The sequence below is a fragment of the Urocampus carinirostris genome, chromosome 3 (genome assembly GCF_059441175.1).
Source record: "Urocampus carinirostris isolate Australia breed hairy pipefish chromosome 3, RoL_Ucar_1.0, whole genome shotgun sequence".
Lineage (NCBI taxonomy): Eukaryota > Metazoa > Chordata > Actinopteri > Syngnathiformes > Syngnathidae > Urocampus > Urocampus carinirostris.
Genome location: NC_142351.1, coordinates 52,208,242 through 52,224,805, shown reverse-complemented (window position 1 = coordinate 52,224,805; position 16,564 = coordinate 52,208,242). Strand labels below are relative to the sequence as shown.

At 40.5% G+C, this 16,564-nt stretch overlaps 1 protein-coding gene across 2 annotated transcripts in view; it reads right to left on the bottom strand.

Moving 5' to 3' along the window:
• Positions 1-16,262, bottom strand: part of mical1 (microtubule associated monooxygenase, calponin and LIM domain containing 1) — a 37,246-nt gene extending 20,984 nt beyond the window's left edge. Inside the window, exons 1-10 of one of the 2 annotated variants that reach the window (XM_088332368.1) lie at positions 16,171-16,262; positions 10,789-11,065; positions 7,827-8,034; positions 6,598-6,705; positions 6,416-6,511; positions 6,151-6,306; positions 4,522-4,622; positions 4,208-4,465; positions 1,034-1,149; positions 831-957 (exon numbers count right to left, since the gene is read on the bottom strand). In XM_088332368.1, the coding sequence (XP_088188494.1) occupies positions 831-957; positions 1,034-1,149; positions 4,208-4,465; positions 4,522-4,622; positions 6,151-6,306; positions 6,416-6,511; positions 6,598-6,705; positions 7,827-8,034; positions 10,789-11,046 (1,428 nt within the window). In that variant the 5' untranslated portion in view covers positions 11,047-11,065; positions 16,171-16,262. Of the gene's footprint in view, positions 1-830; positions 958-1,033; positions 1,150-4,207; positions 4,466-4,521; positions 4,623-6,150; positions 6,307-6,415; positions 6,512-6,597; positions 6,706-7,826; positions 8,035-10,788; positions 11,066-16,053 lie in introns of both variants that reach the window. The other variant, XM_088332367.1, reaches the window with a different exon arrangement.
• Between the last annotated feature and the right edge of the window lie 302 nt (positions 16,263-16,564).

The following is a 16,564-nucleotide window of genomic DNA, read 5'->3' as shown; positions in this document are numbered from 1 at the left end:
TTTCAGGTACAAATTTAGTTTATACTGCAATCAACATTACTGGCGGGCCACATATTGTTAATTTTATGACAGAGGTTGCAGCCAGTAAAAATGTGATCACGGCCCATAATCTGGCCCCATCCCGGACTTTGGACAAGGCTGATCCAGACGGTTTCTGGTATTTAGATCTGAATTCCAGAATGTCCTGTGATTCTATAGTATTAACAAAAACTAAAAACTATAAGCAGTAAAAGATTAGATTTAATATTTGAGGCAATACAAAATATCTTATAAAATAATTCTTATTTTGTGGGAGACACATATTATCAAGAAAAACTATGCCTTATTCAAGTCCTACCAGCTAAGAGCCCACTGCTGGATTGGAACTTTCCAATAATCTGTGCCATCTCCAATTATGTTCTAGATGTATGACGTCCACCATCTACTACTTTTTTTAAATGTGTTTTACATGATCAACACCGTTCGCATCACAACACTATTTCATGAGATGGGAAAGGGGGCTCTTTCCAATACAAGTTTGTGCTGGAATTCCCATAAACGAGTAATTGGAACAAAACACAATATTGAAAGTGATTTTAGTGAGAACATAAAATTACAAAATGGCCAAAAGCTCTAAACTGTGGATCGAACAGTTATTTCCTTTATTTATCGAAGAACATTTTTTTCACAAATTTTCAAACTCTGGTTGTCATGGAGTGATTATTAAATTTTTTGTAACAAGTATGACCTCAAAAACCTCTTGAAATATCCACAGCGAGAAGATATACGAAAGCCTAAGGAATAACAGATTTCAGCGTTAGAGTAAAACTGTAAGTACAAAAAAATGTGACCTGGTTGGTGTGGATAGCAGCCATGTTGATTCTGACATAACGTGTTTTGGGGTCGATGCTGTAAGCGGCATAGTCTTTGCTGGTGTTCTCCGGTGTGGTCTGGGACAGGGCCTGGTAGACGCTCTCCCTACGAGGACAACGCAGGACAAGCATCACTCAAGCTTTGTCTTTAGATTTTGTGTTTTAAGTTGCCTGGCACTCACCGCTCAGCCAAAATCTTGAGAATGGGTGACCCTGAGCCCCAACTCCTTACCATCCAAGCAGTATCCAAAGATGCCAGGAATCCGCGAGCAATACCCGTGCCCAGCGGCCAGAAGGGCTGCATGGGACAACAAAAGTTACATTCTAATGTGCAAATAAACGACTTGGCCCTTTTCTTTTACCATTGCAAGTAAAAGGATGCTAGCTCATTTTGTTAGCAAGTAGACAGTATAAAAAGTGAGAGATGTGGAGCGCAGCTGGCAGTTTGCAATAAGCAATTTCCAACACGCCACAAAAAAAATGGAACGCATTTTCTCATCGGGAAACACCGACATCGTTCTCTAAATGGTACCTCAAAAGGTTTATTAAAAAGTTATTGTTTTTAAATGTATTTTTACTTCCGTGTATAAAAAAAATATATCAACAAAATTCATATTTTGGCAGAATATTAGTTTTTTTTGTAATCATACTGGGGAAAAAAAATTCTGACATGACAGCAGTAAAGCGCATCAAGTTGCATGTTGCCTTACAACAGCTAAAATTGCCCATTGCGGCTGACCACTGACCTGCTAGCTAAGCTTACTAAGCACACTTATTTGTAAAAGTCAGCTGAGCCATGCACACCTTTTGTGGCAGCTAGAGCGCATAAGCACATATTAGAATGTCAAACATAAGAATATTGAAATTACATTGTGAAATATGTGCAACTTTGTAGTGTGAGTTTGGCTGAGTTGCATCCAAATTTTGCGTTAGTCAAGCTAGCCACCACTACGGTTACTGATAGCCTGTGTGAAATGCCTCGAGAGTTAAATTTACATTTTAATCCATTGGCTGATAATAAACAATTTTCAATTCTACATTTTTTTTCAAAGTTTCTCCAATTTATAAAAGTTAAATACAATTATCACAATAATTTGATGTGGCTGATAATCTTGGGTCATACATTTTGAATAAATAAAAAATATATGTTATCAAAATACTAGACTTAAAATGAGCAAAACAAATTCCATAATAACTTATCTTAATAGAAAAATATCAAAAAATAAATAAAAGCTGACTCTATGGGACATGATTCATAAAATTTATGAAATTATCTTTTAATTTAAGCAAATACACTTCCCATTGAAATAACACTTAAAATGAATAAAATTATTTTGTATATTAGCTTCTTAACAGGAAAAACAAAAACAAAATTACTATCAGAAAAACGTTAACAACTCATGTGTTATTGTCGGATGCAGATTTTAAGTAGTCCTAGACAATTCCCGCGGCAATTGTAAGAGTTGTGATTGATCTGGCAGATGTTGATAGAGAACCGGTAGCGTTGAGTTGTTAGCATTATGAGTTAGCATAAAGTTTTTAACTCAGAGAGATGTATTTGTATTTTTTACTTGGTTCTGTGGGGGGACTCCGCGCCCCCCCCCCCCCCCCCATTAGTCCATTAGCATAATTTGTAAATGTGAAGTCATTAATATATTGCCATTTCAGAATTTTTTTAGCATTAAGAAGTTAGCATTTAGCCGTTAGCATCACTTTTTAGCATGTACCCAATAGCATAACTCATTAACATGAGTCCATTAGCATAATTTGTAAATATGAAGTCGTAACAATATTGCCATTACCAAAATTATTTAGCATGAAAAAGTTAGCATTTAGCTGTTAACATCACTTTTTAGCATGTATCTGTTAGGATAACTCATCAACATGTACCCATTATCATACATTGTAAATATGAAGTCGTTAAAATATATCCATTACCAAAATTTTTTAGCATAAAGAAGTTAGCATTTAGCCGTTAGCATCACTTTTTAGTATGTACCCATTAGCATAACTCATCGACATGATACATTAGCATAATTTGCAAATATGAAGAAGTTACAATAGAGCCATTCCCAAGATTTTTGGGCATGAAGAAGTTAGCATTGCCCACAGTGTTTACAGCTAGCTTGCGCTAATACTTGGGCTGGCTGTGCCAGCCCAACCCATTGCGGACAGTGTTTACAGCCAGCTTGCGCTAATACTTGGGCTGGCGTCACCAATAGTTTCTAGAGCTAGCATGAGAAGGCATAGCTTCAACCTCTCATCGCTAATACTTGAGCTGGCTGCGCCAGCCCAACTCGTCACCAATAGTTTCTAGAGCTAGCATGAGTAAGCATAGCTTCAACCTCTCATCGCTAATACTCAAAACCCATTATTCCGGATGGGGACTCGTATCGCTTATCCGTATCGTCGCAGGGAAGTCCTGATCGGGCTGGAATTTTTGGTATATGAATCGTTGGGCTACTCCAAAAGCTCTGGGACAACTAAATGTTACTTACAGCACTTGGCAATGTAGTTGTGCCTTGCTGAAGCAATCACAACTAATTAGTTGTTGTTTTTCCATAGGTGCTTAGTGAGGCACTGGACAGGGAGGGGGTTACCAGGCTGACAATAATATTTCACAGTACATAAATGGAAAAAGGTCAAGAACAGAGACTGTGTCTTCTTGGAGACAGAACTGTGATGCCCGACATGGACACATCTTATTTCAAAATACTAAAGACTGGACTCATGACCTGTCCATGAAATATTTTGAGACACAAGCTTTGGGGTAGCCCAGTAATTAATGTTCGGCAAACACTGATGATAGCATGTTAAAAAATGCCGGAGTTAAAACGGGTTGAATGTAAATAATGACTGATGGGATGACTTTGGTAACTTTTTATCCTAAGCAGAATCTGTAATGCTTTTGTATTTATAATACTTTGCAGCGCACTCCTAGGTAAGTATGCTGCTTTTAAACTGCGCTTTTCCCCTGTCTGTTTTGAGTTTGTTTGGGAAGAGATTTTATTTTATTTTTGTATAGAAAAACAGTTTAAAAAAAAAAGAAAGAAGAGCTTCAACGGCTATTACGAGCTGAGCTGTCAATTTTGTTTGATGATGATGATGTAAAGCAAACAGGGTTGAGCTCAGTGTCACCACCGTGGAAGGCTCTGACACTTTTCATAAGCTAACAAATATTCGCATGACGGCTCCTATGTCAAAAAACCAGAGTGTCTTGTCCCTGTAAAGTCGTCCATGACGTGTAGTAACAATTTAGACGAGGGCATTTGCGGTCGTTAGATGATGTCAAGATACAAGAAGATAAGCAGGCACAAACATCGACAAAAGCCACATCAAAAAAATGAGTGTGTCACCTCCACCAGGCAATCTCCGACCAGCCCCGTCAGCAGCCGGCGTCCTCTGCGTTCACGGACCAAAGAGGCGTTCTCTGCCCGCTGCATGCACGTGAAGTCAAAGACTGCCACGTCCGGCAGGCGGGCGTGGTTGAGGGCAAACTCCAGCTCAGGCAGTTGCCCACCCGTGGAAAAGCGGGCAGCTTCACGGGCAAAGCGCCGCAGCAACTCTTGGTCCACATTGGCCGGTGCCAGCAGATCAGTTGCGTCGTTCAAGTCCTAATACAGGGTAACATGTCAAAGTGTCCGCAAAGAAGCGAGAATGGAGGTGGCACCTGCTTGATAACGCCTTTCTTCAGCAAGCTGCTCTTTTTGGCGGTCATGACAAAATAGTGGGTGTCGTCTTTGTAATATACAATGTTCTCCAAATCGATCCCTGGAGAAAGAACAGCACAGTGAGTGGAATACCATTCCAAGCGTTGAGGAGTTGCGACTGCGACATCCTTTTAGGTCACAGATGTCTAAGTCAAGGCCAGAGGGAAAAGGTTTTCAAAAGCCCCTGAGATGATAATGAGATTTGTTGCTTTAGTTAGCTCATCCTATTGGAATATATTTGTTGGGTTTTTGGTAGCTTCAATTAGGTTCATGAGACTGTATGTGTAATTTGAAAAACATATCTCAGTCCAGCCCTAGGCCCTCATTCCAATTGACTTTGGATAGGTTCACACAGAGTTTAATGCTCAATCGCGATTTTTGGGTGAAATTCGATGTTTTTGTGAGATCGTTAACATTTCCAAATAAATGCCACTTTTATACGACTTGATCTCCTGCGTGAACACCACAACTGGTCCGCATGCGCAGAAGAGGACACGTGATGTCACACGGAATGTGGTCATGTTTCCCGTCGTGCTCATGGATGTTAATAGAATAACGTTGTCCCCCCCAAGTATTCATTCAAATCCAAACCACGCTTTCCCCCCATTGAATGCTCGAGGTTTGGTGTGATTTAAATGTAAGTGTTGTTAACTACCACTAAAGGATACTATCGCTTTATCAATGAGCACCAATGTTGTAACAGCAGTGACGTTGAGAAACATGTTGTGAATCAAGTTGTATGAGATGAAATGTTGTCTGTTCCAAAAGTTACAAAATAAACAAGTGTGCATTTTCCACAAATGAGTGAATTCATCCGCGTTTTTGCCCGCCTAGTTGCAGGCAGAATGGTGACGTCTGCCGCCTCATCGGAAAACACCTCAAATGACACAGCCAACCTTGAGGGAGAACCATCAGGCAGATTTAACATTCTAAAACTTTTAAACCTTTTTAACATTACAATTCCCGATGAAAAACAGTCAATGTAGCGAGTATTTTTTTAAAATATATGATAATGTCAGTTTTTTTTGCATATCATTCGAACCAATTCTGTTTCTTTTTTATAAAAGAAGTTTTTACTAGTAGGAGGCGCTTTATAATACACAATTTCCGCTTAAGGCCTTAGTGTGCAATAGTTGACCATTTGAAGGCACTGAAGACTTCCGCAAGCGAAAACCAATGTCACATAGCACAGTGTACCTCTAGGTAGGGATACCATTATGTAAAATACATTTTTAAAAATGTACCTACGGTTTTTATTTTTGAAAATTAACATTGGTATTATAGTTCATGTATTTTGCCTAATATTCAAATCAATGTTTTTTCACTGAATGACAGTTTTTTTGGACCACTAGGAGACACTAAATATTACACACTGTCCCAAAGAAAAGGGCTACCAATTGCATCAAAGAGAAATTATATTCATTTTATGCCAGTAGTTCATTCTCAAAAAGCTTAAAATCGCAGGATATTTCTCTTTTTGAAGTTTTTTAGTTGCGTACACTTGAGGTTAGGAGTACCAAGATTGAAGACTGCACTTACTAATCACGACTTCTATCAACAATGCCATTTTTTCCTCCTTTCGTCCATACCAGTTTCAGTCAGCAGGTCCTGGAAAAACTTCTGATTGTAGATGCGGGCAACACCGCTGATCTCAGCCACTTGGGCCTCTGCTGCTGTGTTCCCGTTGACGAAATTGGCCGTAATACCGATGGCTAGCTTGCCCCTCAGCTCCTTGTGCTTGAAGCCTGCCCGGCCCAGTGTGAGCCAAAAACACGATTAGCGAGCAGGACCGTGACCACGACGATTTGGGGTATGGACAGTTAATAGGGGACCGCAGCGTATGGATGAGCTCACCGTCAGGAACAAACTTCCCTCCGCCGGCAGAAATGAAAACATCAAACTGAAAGTTTGAAGAGGGGTGAGAGTCGGGCAGTAGCTTGGCCGTCCATCCTGTCAAGTTGAATTCAAAGGAAAAATAAGCTAAGTAGGCCTTTAGTACAGCTAATGCTGTTAAGTCAACGAAAAGGTGAGGGTACCTTTGTCTTCAGAAGGTTCCAGCAGACCCTGGAACTCCACTCCGGTGTGAACCTCCACCCCAAGCACGAGTGCCACTTTTAAAAGAATCAACTGCAGCTGACGAATGCCTACAGAACAAACGGTCTTTATGATCTTGAAAGAATGTGAAAATTATCAGAAACTGCCCCGAAGATGGGCTCCAGCGCCCCCACGACCTTACGGAGGATAAGCAGTGAAGGTAATGGATGGATGGCTGTTTTGGTACAATCGAAAGTGAGCCTCATCTTATTCTGGGTAGGTTCAGCTACAGTCAATTGAAATTTTGGTGGCTATAGTTGGTAACGTATGAGTTAAAGAAAATGAATTGGCTCGGAACGCATAAAAACCTTTATAAATTGTACTGCCCAAAAAATTCAAGAGAAAACAGAATATGACATCAAATGAAAACACTGAACCAGGGGTATCCAAACTACTGCCAAGGGAAGTTCTTAGTCCGCCGACCACAATCCCGCAGCCTGCGACATGTAAAGAAAATGAAACGTTTTACAATGTAAAGTTTTACTTATTATAAAAATAAGCAAATTTAATATCTCAAGGAATTCGAGTAAAAATGCATTTCATTAGATGAATAATTCTTACGATTATACTGTATGTCTAAAGAGAAAACTAAAAATACGAATTTTGGTTTGATTGATAAATTACAAAAAAAGAAAAAAAAAAGAAAAGTCACAATTTGACTGCTAAATGACGTTCTGTTGTGTAGTACGACCAAAATCGAGTGCTATATAGCACAAGGGGGAAAAAAACTACAGAGGCTCAAAATTACCAAATCTTACCAGTATCTTTTATTTGTTTATCCAAGCCTTTCACGAGAAATTCGTTTTATTTGGGTATCCATAGCAGTAATATGGCAGACAACTCTCAGCTCCCTCTAGGTGAGGTATGTGTTATGTACAAGAAACGCAAATTTCTTAAGCTACAAGTATTTACCAAAAAACATGTATACATGAGACAGTCATTCATGCATTGTTGTTTATGATTCAAATCAATATTGTTATTTTCATAAATGGATGTTTTTTTGTTTTTTGTTTTTTACTGGTAAACGATGCCAAATATTACACACTGTCCCTTTAAGGGCCTGAATGCTTATTTATCTCGAGCTTTATAGGTTCTCCTTGAAAATAACTAATTGTATTAACTATTTCCTCCCCAGTTAGAGTATATCAGCCCTACACCAGCGGCAACTCACTGATGTGATCCAGAGAGCCGGTGCAGAATTTTCCGTAGAATTTCTTGGCGCCGAGGCCGCGGAGGTCATAGATGGTGAAGGGCCAGAGATGGACGACATTGTTTCTGGACAAAGATTGGCGCTTTTCTAACACAATAACCTGAGCACCCAGCAACGTCAGTTCGATGGCCGTCCTCAGCCCGCACGGCCCGGCGCCCACAATCAGGCACTGCGACAGACAAATAATCAAAACTTAGCTGCTGACATCTGGTTAGATTTAAAATATTATACAACAACAATTGTAGCAAAACACAATTGTGCTTCATGCTACAAATTAGGTCCCATTTATTTGTATAGACCTCAAACGCTCTCGAGCCAGCGGATATTCTTCTCAGATATCGGAATCAGAAGTAAACCAGCATTTTCCAAGCGGAGGCTCTGAGCAGGAACATAGGCAAAATCAAATCACTCCAACTTTCACGTTGTCCTCTTACCATGGATCTTGTTTGCTTTTAGGTGTTTTTTCTTACTCGCACAAGAGAGGGCGCTAAATCCAAATTGTGAGAGTAAGTGTGTTGCTCTTTTTGGGGAAAGTTTGAAACAAGTAAATCAACTAAAATTCCTTGATATCATGTACTCAAGAAAGCGTCCACATTTTCTGTTTGAATTATTGCACCCGTTTCTACCGGTTTGAGGTAAAGAAACATAAACCCTAGCAATCAGAATGTTGGCAGAGCTGGCGGCAGCCAAGTGGCGTCAGTGGCCTGTGTATCATATCTCACCAGTGCATTCTTTCCTGCTGCCTTCCTCTTTGTATTCGTAAGTGTGGTATTGACCAAGATTCTGTAATACAAACACCATCGTTTCCAGTTTTGTTTTTTTTAATTTATTCTCGTTTCTGATTAAATATAAGCTCATATCTCGCCTTTGTCAACCAACTTAACCAGGGGTTGGTAAACTTCCATAGCATCCAATGTTATGCGACTGTGATAAGTGACATATGACACATACGCTGCTAAACAGAGACACGAAAATCGGGGAGAATCGGAGAGGAGGCGGACTTGCTAACACGAGGTGGTGTATCCCTGGATTTTCACAAAGAAAAGTTTTCCATCTGCCGCAGGGATGTCGAAATTTTGGACTGGCGTGACGTCATCCACTTCGCTACAAGCACCCCAAGGGCATCATGTTCATCTGTTAATAAACAACAGGGTAGACTGCTGGAAGTGTGAATTTCCCTACGGGGATGAATAAAGTATCTATCTATCTATATTCAGACTGATCAATCAATACACAAATACGGTATTTTTTTATTTTTACTCTAATTTCAATTCCATGCGCCTCATAGTCTGATGCATCAAACATATGAAAGAAATTTCACAAGACTATTTTTGGTACATCTGCCTTACAGTGCGGAAAATACTTCACAGCAAATGATTTATGGATAAATATAAAAACGAAACATGTAAAAATTAATGTCTTCATGTATGCTTATTAATCAAGACTCAGGTCCGTCACGCCATCGACCAACTGCAATTTGCTTACCAGGAGAAGGTGGGAGTGGAGGATGCTATAGTATACATGTTACACCGATCCCTCTCTCACCTGGATAGGGCGAAGGGGGCTGTGAGGATTACATTTTTGGACTTCTCCAGTGCCTTCAATACCATACAGCCTCTGCTACTGAGTAGGAAACTGACAGAGATGGGAGTTAGCTCACACCTTGTAGAATGGATTACTGACTACCTGACAGGCAGACCCCAGTATGTGAAACAGGGGGGCTGTACATCGGACACTGTGGTTAGCAGCACAGGATCTCCGCAGGGGACCGTTCTCTCTCCGTTCCTATTCACTCTATATACATCGGACTTTAAGTACAACTCTGAGTCCTGCCATGTGCAAAAGTTTGCCGACGACACTGCGATCGTGGGATGTATCAGAAACGGGCAGGAGGAGGAGTACAGGAAATTGATTCAGGACTTTGTCTGATGGAGCGACGCAAACCACCTGCACCTAAACACCACCAAGACCAGAGAGATGGTGGTGGACTTCAGGAGAACCAGAACTCACCCGGTTCCTGTAACCATCAAGGGAGAATGTGTAGAATTTGTCCAGACCTACAAATACCTGGGTGTGCAGCTGGACAACAAACTGGACTGGACTGCCAACACAGAAGCTCTATGTAGGAAAGGGCAAAGCCAACTTTACTTCCTCAGAAGGCTGGCCTCCTTCAACATCTGCAAAAAGCTCCTGAAAATATTCTATGAGACAGTAGTGGCAAGCGCCCTCTTCTATGCGGCAGCGTGTTGGGGAGGCAGCGTCAAGAAGAAGGATGCCTCTCGTCTCAATAAACTGGCTAGGAAAGCGAGCTCTGTTGTGGGCAAAGAGCTGGACAGCCTAACAACAGTAGCTGAGAGACGAAAAAGCTGAGGTCAATCATGGACCATCCATCGCATCCACTACACAGCATTATCTCCAGACAGAAGAGCAGTCTCAGCGACAGACTGCTGTCACTGTCTTGTACTACGGACAGATTGAAGAGATCTTTTCTTCCTCATGCCATGAGGCTCTTTAACTCCACCCAGCAGAGTAAAGGCCCACATTAAACCACACCACCTACATTAGATATTACCGAATCTTACTGCAATATGTATTTTGTGTAGCACTATTTAGTTACTCTATATAACACGCTACAGTGGGCATTTGCACGTCACACTGGGTATTTGTATATTGTATTCTTTTGTCTTTATTATTGTACTGTTCTCAGCTCTGGGATGCTGCTGGAAATGTGAATTTCCCTTCGGGGATGAATAAAGTATCTATCTATCTATCTATCTCAGTATTGGCAGATACACAAAAAACAAACCAATCTTTTTTTTCATTCCAGACTGAACTCAGCAAACAAGGCCATGAAGTGTTAGCCATCGCGGCTTCAGAAAGTTGTCCAGGTTGTACCTGCCGTTCGTGGCAGAGAAGTCCTCACCTTGTTGCCAGCGCACACCTTCCCCTGCTGGTAGTCCGGGTGCGAAGCCCTCTTGTCCAGCTTGGCCCACAAGGCTTTGGCCCGCCAGTAGTTGAGCCGCTCCTTTAGCTGGCGGTAGAAGCCGGCAGAGTCCTTCCGACGGACGTCCAGCAGCTGACAGAGCTCCCGAAAGCGCCGCTGGACGTCTTTGAAATCTTGCGCTTGGACGAAGCCTTCAAAAGCGGCGTGTGAAGGGTTGACGGGATCCCGGCTAGCCATGGCAAAACTGTACGCCTGCCTGCCGCAAAAAATGATTCAATGGAAGAAAAGAACTGAAGATCAGAAGCCATAGTCGCTTTTATAGGGGTGTATACATCATCTTGTGTTACGGCTCCCGCGTGACAGGAAGTTCCAGCCTGCTAGGAGCTCCTAATGATAGGCCAAAGCTGATGATTCAATCAAGTCTACACACAGCGGCTGACTCATTAACAACTTCCTCCTACTTGATGTTTTTATGGAACTTCTTGTCAGACTTCTAGAGCCAAGCTTACGTATGGGCCTACGGTTATAAGCACCTTTCTTGCTTTCAGTTTTGATGGGTTCACTTATTTTACTCTAAACTTGTTGCAGATGTTTTCGCCTTTTTATAACCAATTGTCTTCAATTAAGACTCCCCCAAAGAAACTGTTCATAAAGCCAATGCCAAAGGCACTCAGCAGGAATCCACAAATCTTAAAAAAACGTGACTATTTTAATGTACTGATTCATGTCAAGTCAATTGACATTCATTTGTATAGCTCTTTATTACAAATAAATCTCAATGGGCTCGACAAATGTTTTTGGTGAAGCTATCGGTTTCAAATCAATAAACCAAAAAGCGTTACACGAAACATTCTTCAGAAAATAAGACCAAGTCAACGTCAGATTGAGGCAATTAATCAAATAAATTTAATTAATCAGTCATTCTAAAAATCCTTAATCTGAACTTTTTCGAATTCATGAAATCGTGGGTGGGTATGTTTAACTACTCAAAAACAGTGCCGAATATCAAACCATAGCGTCTAACAAGTAATTGAGAAATTTAAGCAAGTTATTCAAAGCTATGAATAGGTTTGGTGTACAAAGTTTCACTTCTCAAAATAACTTATTATCGTATGATTTTTTTGGCGTAGAGTGCATTCATTTTTAAATCAGTACAATTTTTTTTTAAATCAATGCATACAAATAAGTCAGTTGGGACAACTTCAAATAAACCCTATCCAAAATATTTTATTTTTAGGCTGTATTGCCGAGGCCTATGTTTAATTTTAGAAAATGACATTTAACATTGTTGCCGGTTTGCTGAGACACTAAATAAGGAAGTGTATCTTAAAAACGCAATTGCTTTGCCTGGCTGAATTCAATTTCTGATTTTGAATACAGTAATTGTTGAAAACTGTTTTTCCACAGATCATTTATTAAAGACCAAAACATAGATTTGTGATTATAATAATTGACATTATCCTCAGTATTAGAACTATATAGTAGCACAAATGAAGTTCATGACAACCCATTAAAATAGGCAACATGAGAATCAAGTGTGATTTAGAACCAAGTAATGAGCTGTTCAGGAGTAGCTCACACCAAGTCAAACAATGAGTGGCGTACACACATAACCTGCCGTACGTGTTGTAGGTGACATTTCCGCAGAGTAACCCAGGCAACAAATACGGAAGATCCGTATTTGCTTGGTGCTCTGGCTTGCACCTATGCCTCACAATCACACTCACGTGAAAGTCAACTCAACGTTTATGTTGAAGCACGAATGTCACTTTCGTTTCATGACTTGCCACAAACAGTGAAGTGATGTAACCACTATATGCTGCCAATGTGCACATTTTCAGCAATATAAGAAAAAGTAAACTACTGTTAAGATATTCATTCAGTTTCTAGTGCGGTCACAGGCCCACATGCAACAGTCACCTCTTTTTTAGTCTCCTTTTTAGTCCGGGACGACAGAAAAGAAAACAGACTTGCAAATGTAGTTCATATTTTCATCCAAGTAGTTTAGTTGAGAAAGAATGTTTTGATTTCCAATTGACAAAATTATATGAGGTCTGCTGCCTGCAGCATCAGAAATATACATCCAACCTAAGTTGCATTGCGCCTGATTTCAGTGAAATGCAAATGAGGACCAAAAGTCCCTTGGGATAAACTTTCGACTTTGGACCTCCATAAAAGACGCCTTGACAAACAGAATTATCCCAATTAACTTATCTGTATTTTATGGGATGGCCCCTTCGGTAATGATTTTCGATTTGAATTTCTGTTCGACAGCTCGTGTGTAGTGCGCCTCTTCCTGGAAATCAGGCCTGTGAAACCCTTCTATCTTTGAAGGCATTACCCTTGAACAAAGATATGCACCAAAAACTGGATGAAAGGTAATATATAAAAATATTTTTGGCAATAGTTTGGAAAGAAAGGGCCCATGAATAGCAAGATAAGTGTACTTTCAGATCAAAGCAAAGTAAACCACTTGAAGACATTGGCTGCTATTTTAAAGCCTGCCAAGAGCTAAAAATACAAGTGCTGAACACAAGTTTTTCTCTTATCTCAAACTCTTTGGAAAGATAAATGTCCTCTTTTGGGCTCTATGCTAAAAATACAAAGATCACTACGAGACATTTCCCAAAATAGCAAAAATGCTTCCACGTAGACAGCCACATAAAGAGCTGCAGTATCCGATTGCAGAAGTTTCTAAGGGGGAAAAATCCAAGCAGTTCTTTACACCCCAAAAAAATGGGTGCATAACCCAGCAGACATCTGTAGGCTCTCTTTATTATCTGCATTTCTCAAGTGATTCTGGTCCTTTAAGTCAGTGTTCCCTTACCGCCAAGCCGCAGACTGGTATAGGGCCGCGGGTCATTTGTCACTGGGCCGCACGGAAAGAAAATTAAAGTTTTTACAGACACCGCTACTGACATAATTTATATTTTTTATTACTGAGCACGCGGAGCGACATGACATTTTGCGTTTAACACCATGATAACGACTTTAGTGTGGTGCAGTGACTTTGTGCAGAGTTGCTTACCCATATCATGGGGTTTTAGTGTGATGTTAGGACTTGGCCCTTGGGCCATGGTGTTAACCTATTGTCAGATATTCAACCAGTCCGTGGTTAAAAAAAAGGTTAGGGGGCACTGATCTAAGGCAATGAGAGCCCTGCGAAGCTGGCTTTATCTTTGGGACAAGTTTGCGCACGACGCGGCTGCCTCTTCTACAAGTCTAACACAGGAAGGAAGTAGATGAAAAAGGCTGTCAAAACGGGGGCTTTACCAAGTTTTTAACAACAGACATGTACGAAAGAGTTTGGGTCCCTCTGCCTTAACATTTTTGTTACCCTCTCACTCGACTTTGGGTAATGTTTACATGCCAACGAGACAGAGCTAACCTACTACTTTGGACTCCTTTGTCTCATTGGATTGCAATAACTACCGCACCAATATCATTATCATCATCAATTCCCACCCATTCATGTGTTCTAGTCAAGATTCACTTCCCTGTCCATTAAAAGCTTAAACGACTGAGTACTATGGCAGCTACAAGAGATTTTTTGTCATTATTACGAGCCAGTTCGCTCAAAGTGCTACGCGCAGCACGGTGGTTGGCTAGTTAACTTGTCTGCCTCAGTTCAGAGATGACCAGTTTGGCCACCCTGTGCAGAGTTTTTATGTTTTCCTTGTACCGGCGTGTTTTTTTTTCTGAACACTCCAGTTTCCTCCCACATTCTGAAAATGTGCATGGCAGGGTGATTGGTGACTCCAAATTGTCCCTTGATATGGATGCATACTGGTTTCTAGTAATATGCTTTTGGTAATCTAGTAATTCTGTTGTTTGGTAGTGTACTTTTTTAGCAAGTCAGTGCAAAATAAATTCTAATTAAAATTTCTTTTTGTTCTATTTTTTCCCCAGTGTTTCAATTTCAGTTTTCGGCCCCAATTTTTACTTTTGGTGGCTTCCTAATGGAGAGAGGCCTGCAAGCAACAAGCTCTTTGGTGGGAATGGGTTGCCCCTTGGGACTTAGTTGGTTGAGGGAGTGTGAGGGAATGTGGCCCCGTCAGGGTCTTACACCCTTTTGATATGGGTTTGTTGCATGGTAAAATATTCCACCACACCAGCACCTACCATCATTTGGTAGTATTAACCCCCCCCCCAAGATTATTAAGGGTAACAATGTTCTAAACGTTATATGACAGACTCACGAGACGAGTGCATCTTTTCAAGCTCCTTCGCATCTCACAACATATTTTCCCCCCATTTTATTAACACTCCACTTATTGAAACATAAATATTTTGTTTGTTTGTTGTACATGATTCAATTGTTTGTTTGTTTGTACATGATTCAGATTGAATCGTTTCTTGTACATGATTCAATTGTTTGTTTGTTTGTACATGATTCAAATTCAATCGTTTCTCCGGCGCCGTCACGAATGGCAGCCACTCCAGCAGCTCCCGTGTTATTTTCGATTGTTCAGTTATTTTCGATTGTTCTCAGCTTAGGGATGCTGCTGGAAAAGTGAATTTCCCTTCGGGGATGAATAAAGTATCTATCTATCTATCTATCTATCTATCTATCTAACATACAGCTTCAAGGAATGGGCGTTTTAGATGATACCGGTGTCTGTGAATAACACTCTGCTTGTGATAATCTCGTTCTCATTTTTTTTAGTTTCTGAAGAGAGCCACGGACCTCAGTGAAACGTGGACTGGCAAGGTAGGGGAAAACCTCATGCATGCCAGACCCACCACCTCCGCCTCCTTTTTTTCTTTCAGAACATTGGGTTGATGAAGATGGACCCTGGAAGTATCACACTACTAAATCTGCATTTCACCAGTGCTGGTTTCCTGACTATTTTAGTCAGATAGGAGTCCAAAATACGCAAGAATGCCCAAGGTCTAATAATATTCTTACACCAAGGAGTACAAATCCACAGGGTAAAAAACGGTATCAACGATTCTATGAAAGATGATGACGGAAAAGATACACAGAGCACCTAGACCGAATGCAGCAAAAAAGACGACTTTGTGAAATAGCAAAGCCTTTCTCGTCAGAATTAGGCTGTAAAAATTGTAAATTCAAGTTTTGGTAGAAACACGCAACATATCGTCATATCAACTAAGGGACTTCATATGACTGCGCAAGCCCCCATTGTTTGCAACATAAGACTCACTAGACAGGAAAAAGTCAACACAAGCAGGCAACAAAAGATAACCCAAGTCAATCCGAATTAGGCACGTTCCACTTACTTCGTGACCGCTCACAGTTTGGCTCTGGCGTCTCCGTTTTAGCAACTGCTAGTTCGTTTTTCCTTTTTGACACTTTTTTTCTTTCGAGTGTCAAATAAGGAGTGTGCACGAACTTACCTGTTTAAGTCGCGCTCCTGAGCGCGCTGCGCGCCGCCGAGCACTTCCGGGACAGTGAGGAGGCGCGCGCACGTGATGTGCGTTCAAAGGCTGTCATCACATGGTACTCAACACTCAACGATAGAAACATTTTCAATTGTTTCCATAGTAGTATCTTTTTATTTCTGTAGTACTATTGTTGTATTTCGAAAGTAATTTTTTTCTTGTATGTCTGTAGTATTTTTGTTAGTATATTTTATTATTACAGTAGTTTAATAATTATAGTATGTTTGTAGAATTACTGTAGTATTATTTTTGTCGTATTTTTGTACCATCTCTCTTGTATTTTGTAGTATTTCATTATTAGAATGTTTATTGCATATCTGTAGTATTTCTGTATAATATTTGTAATATA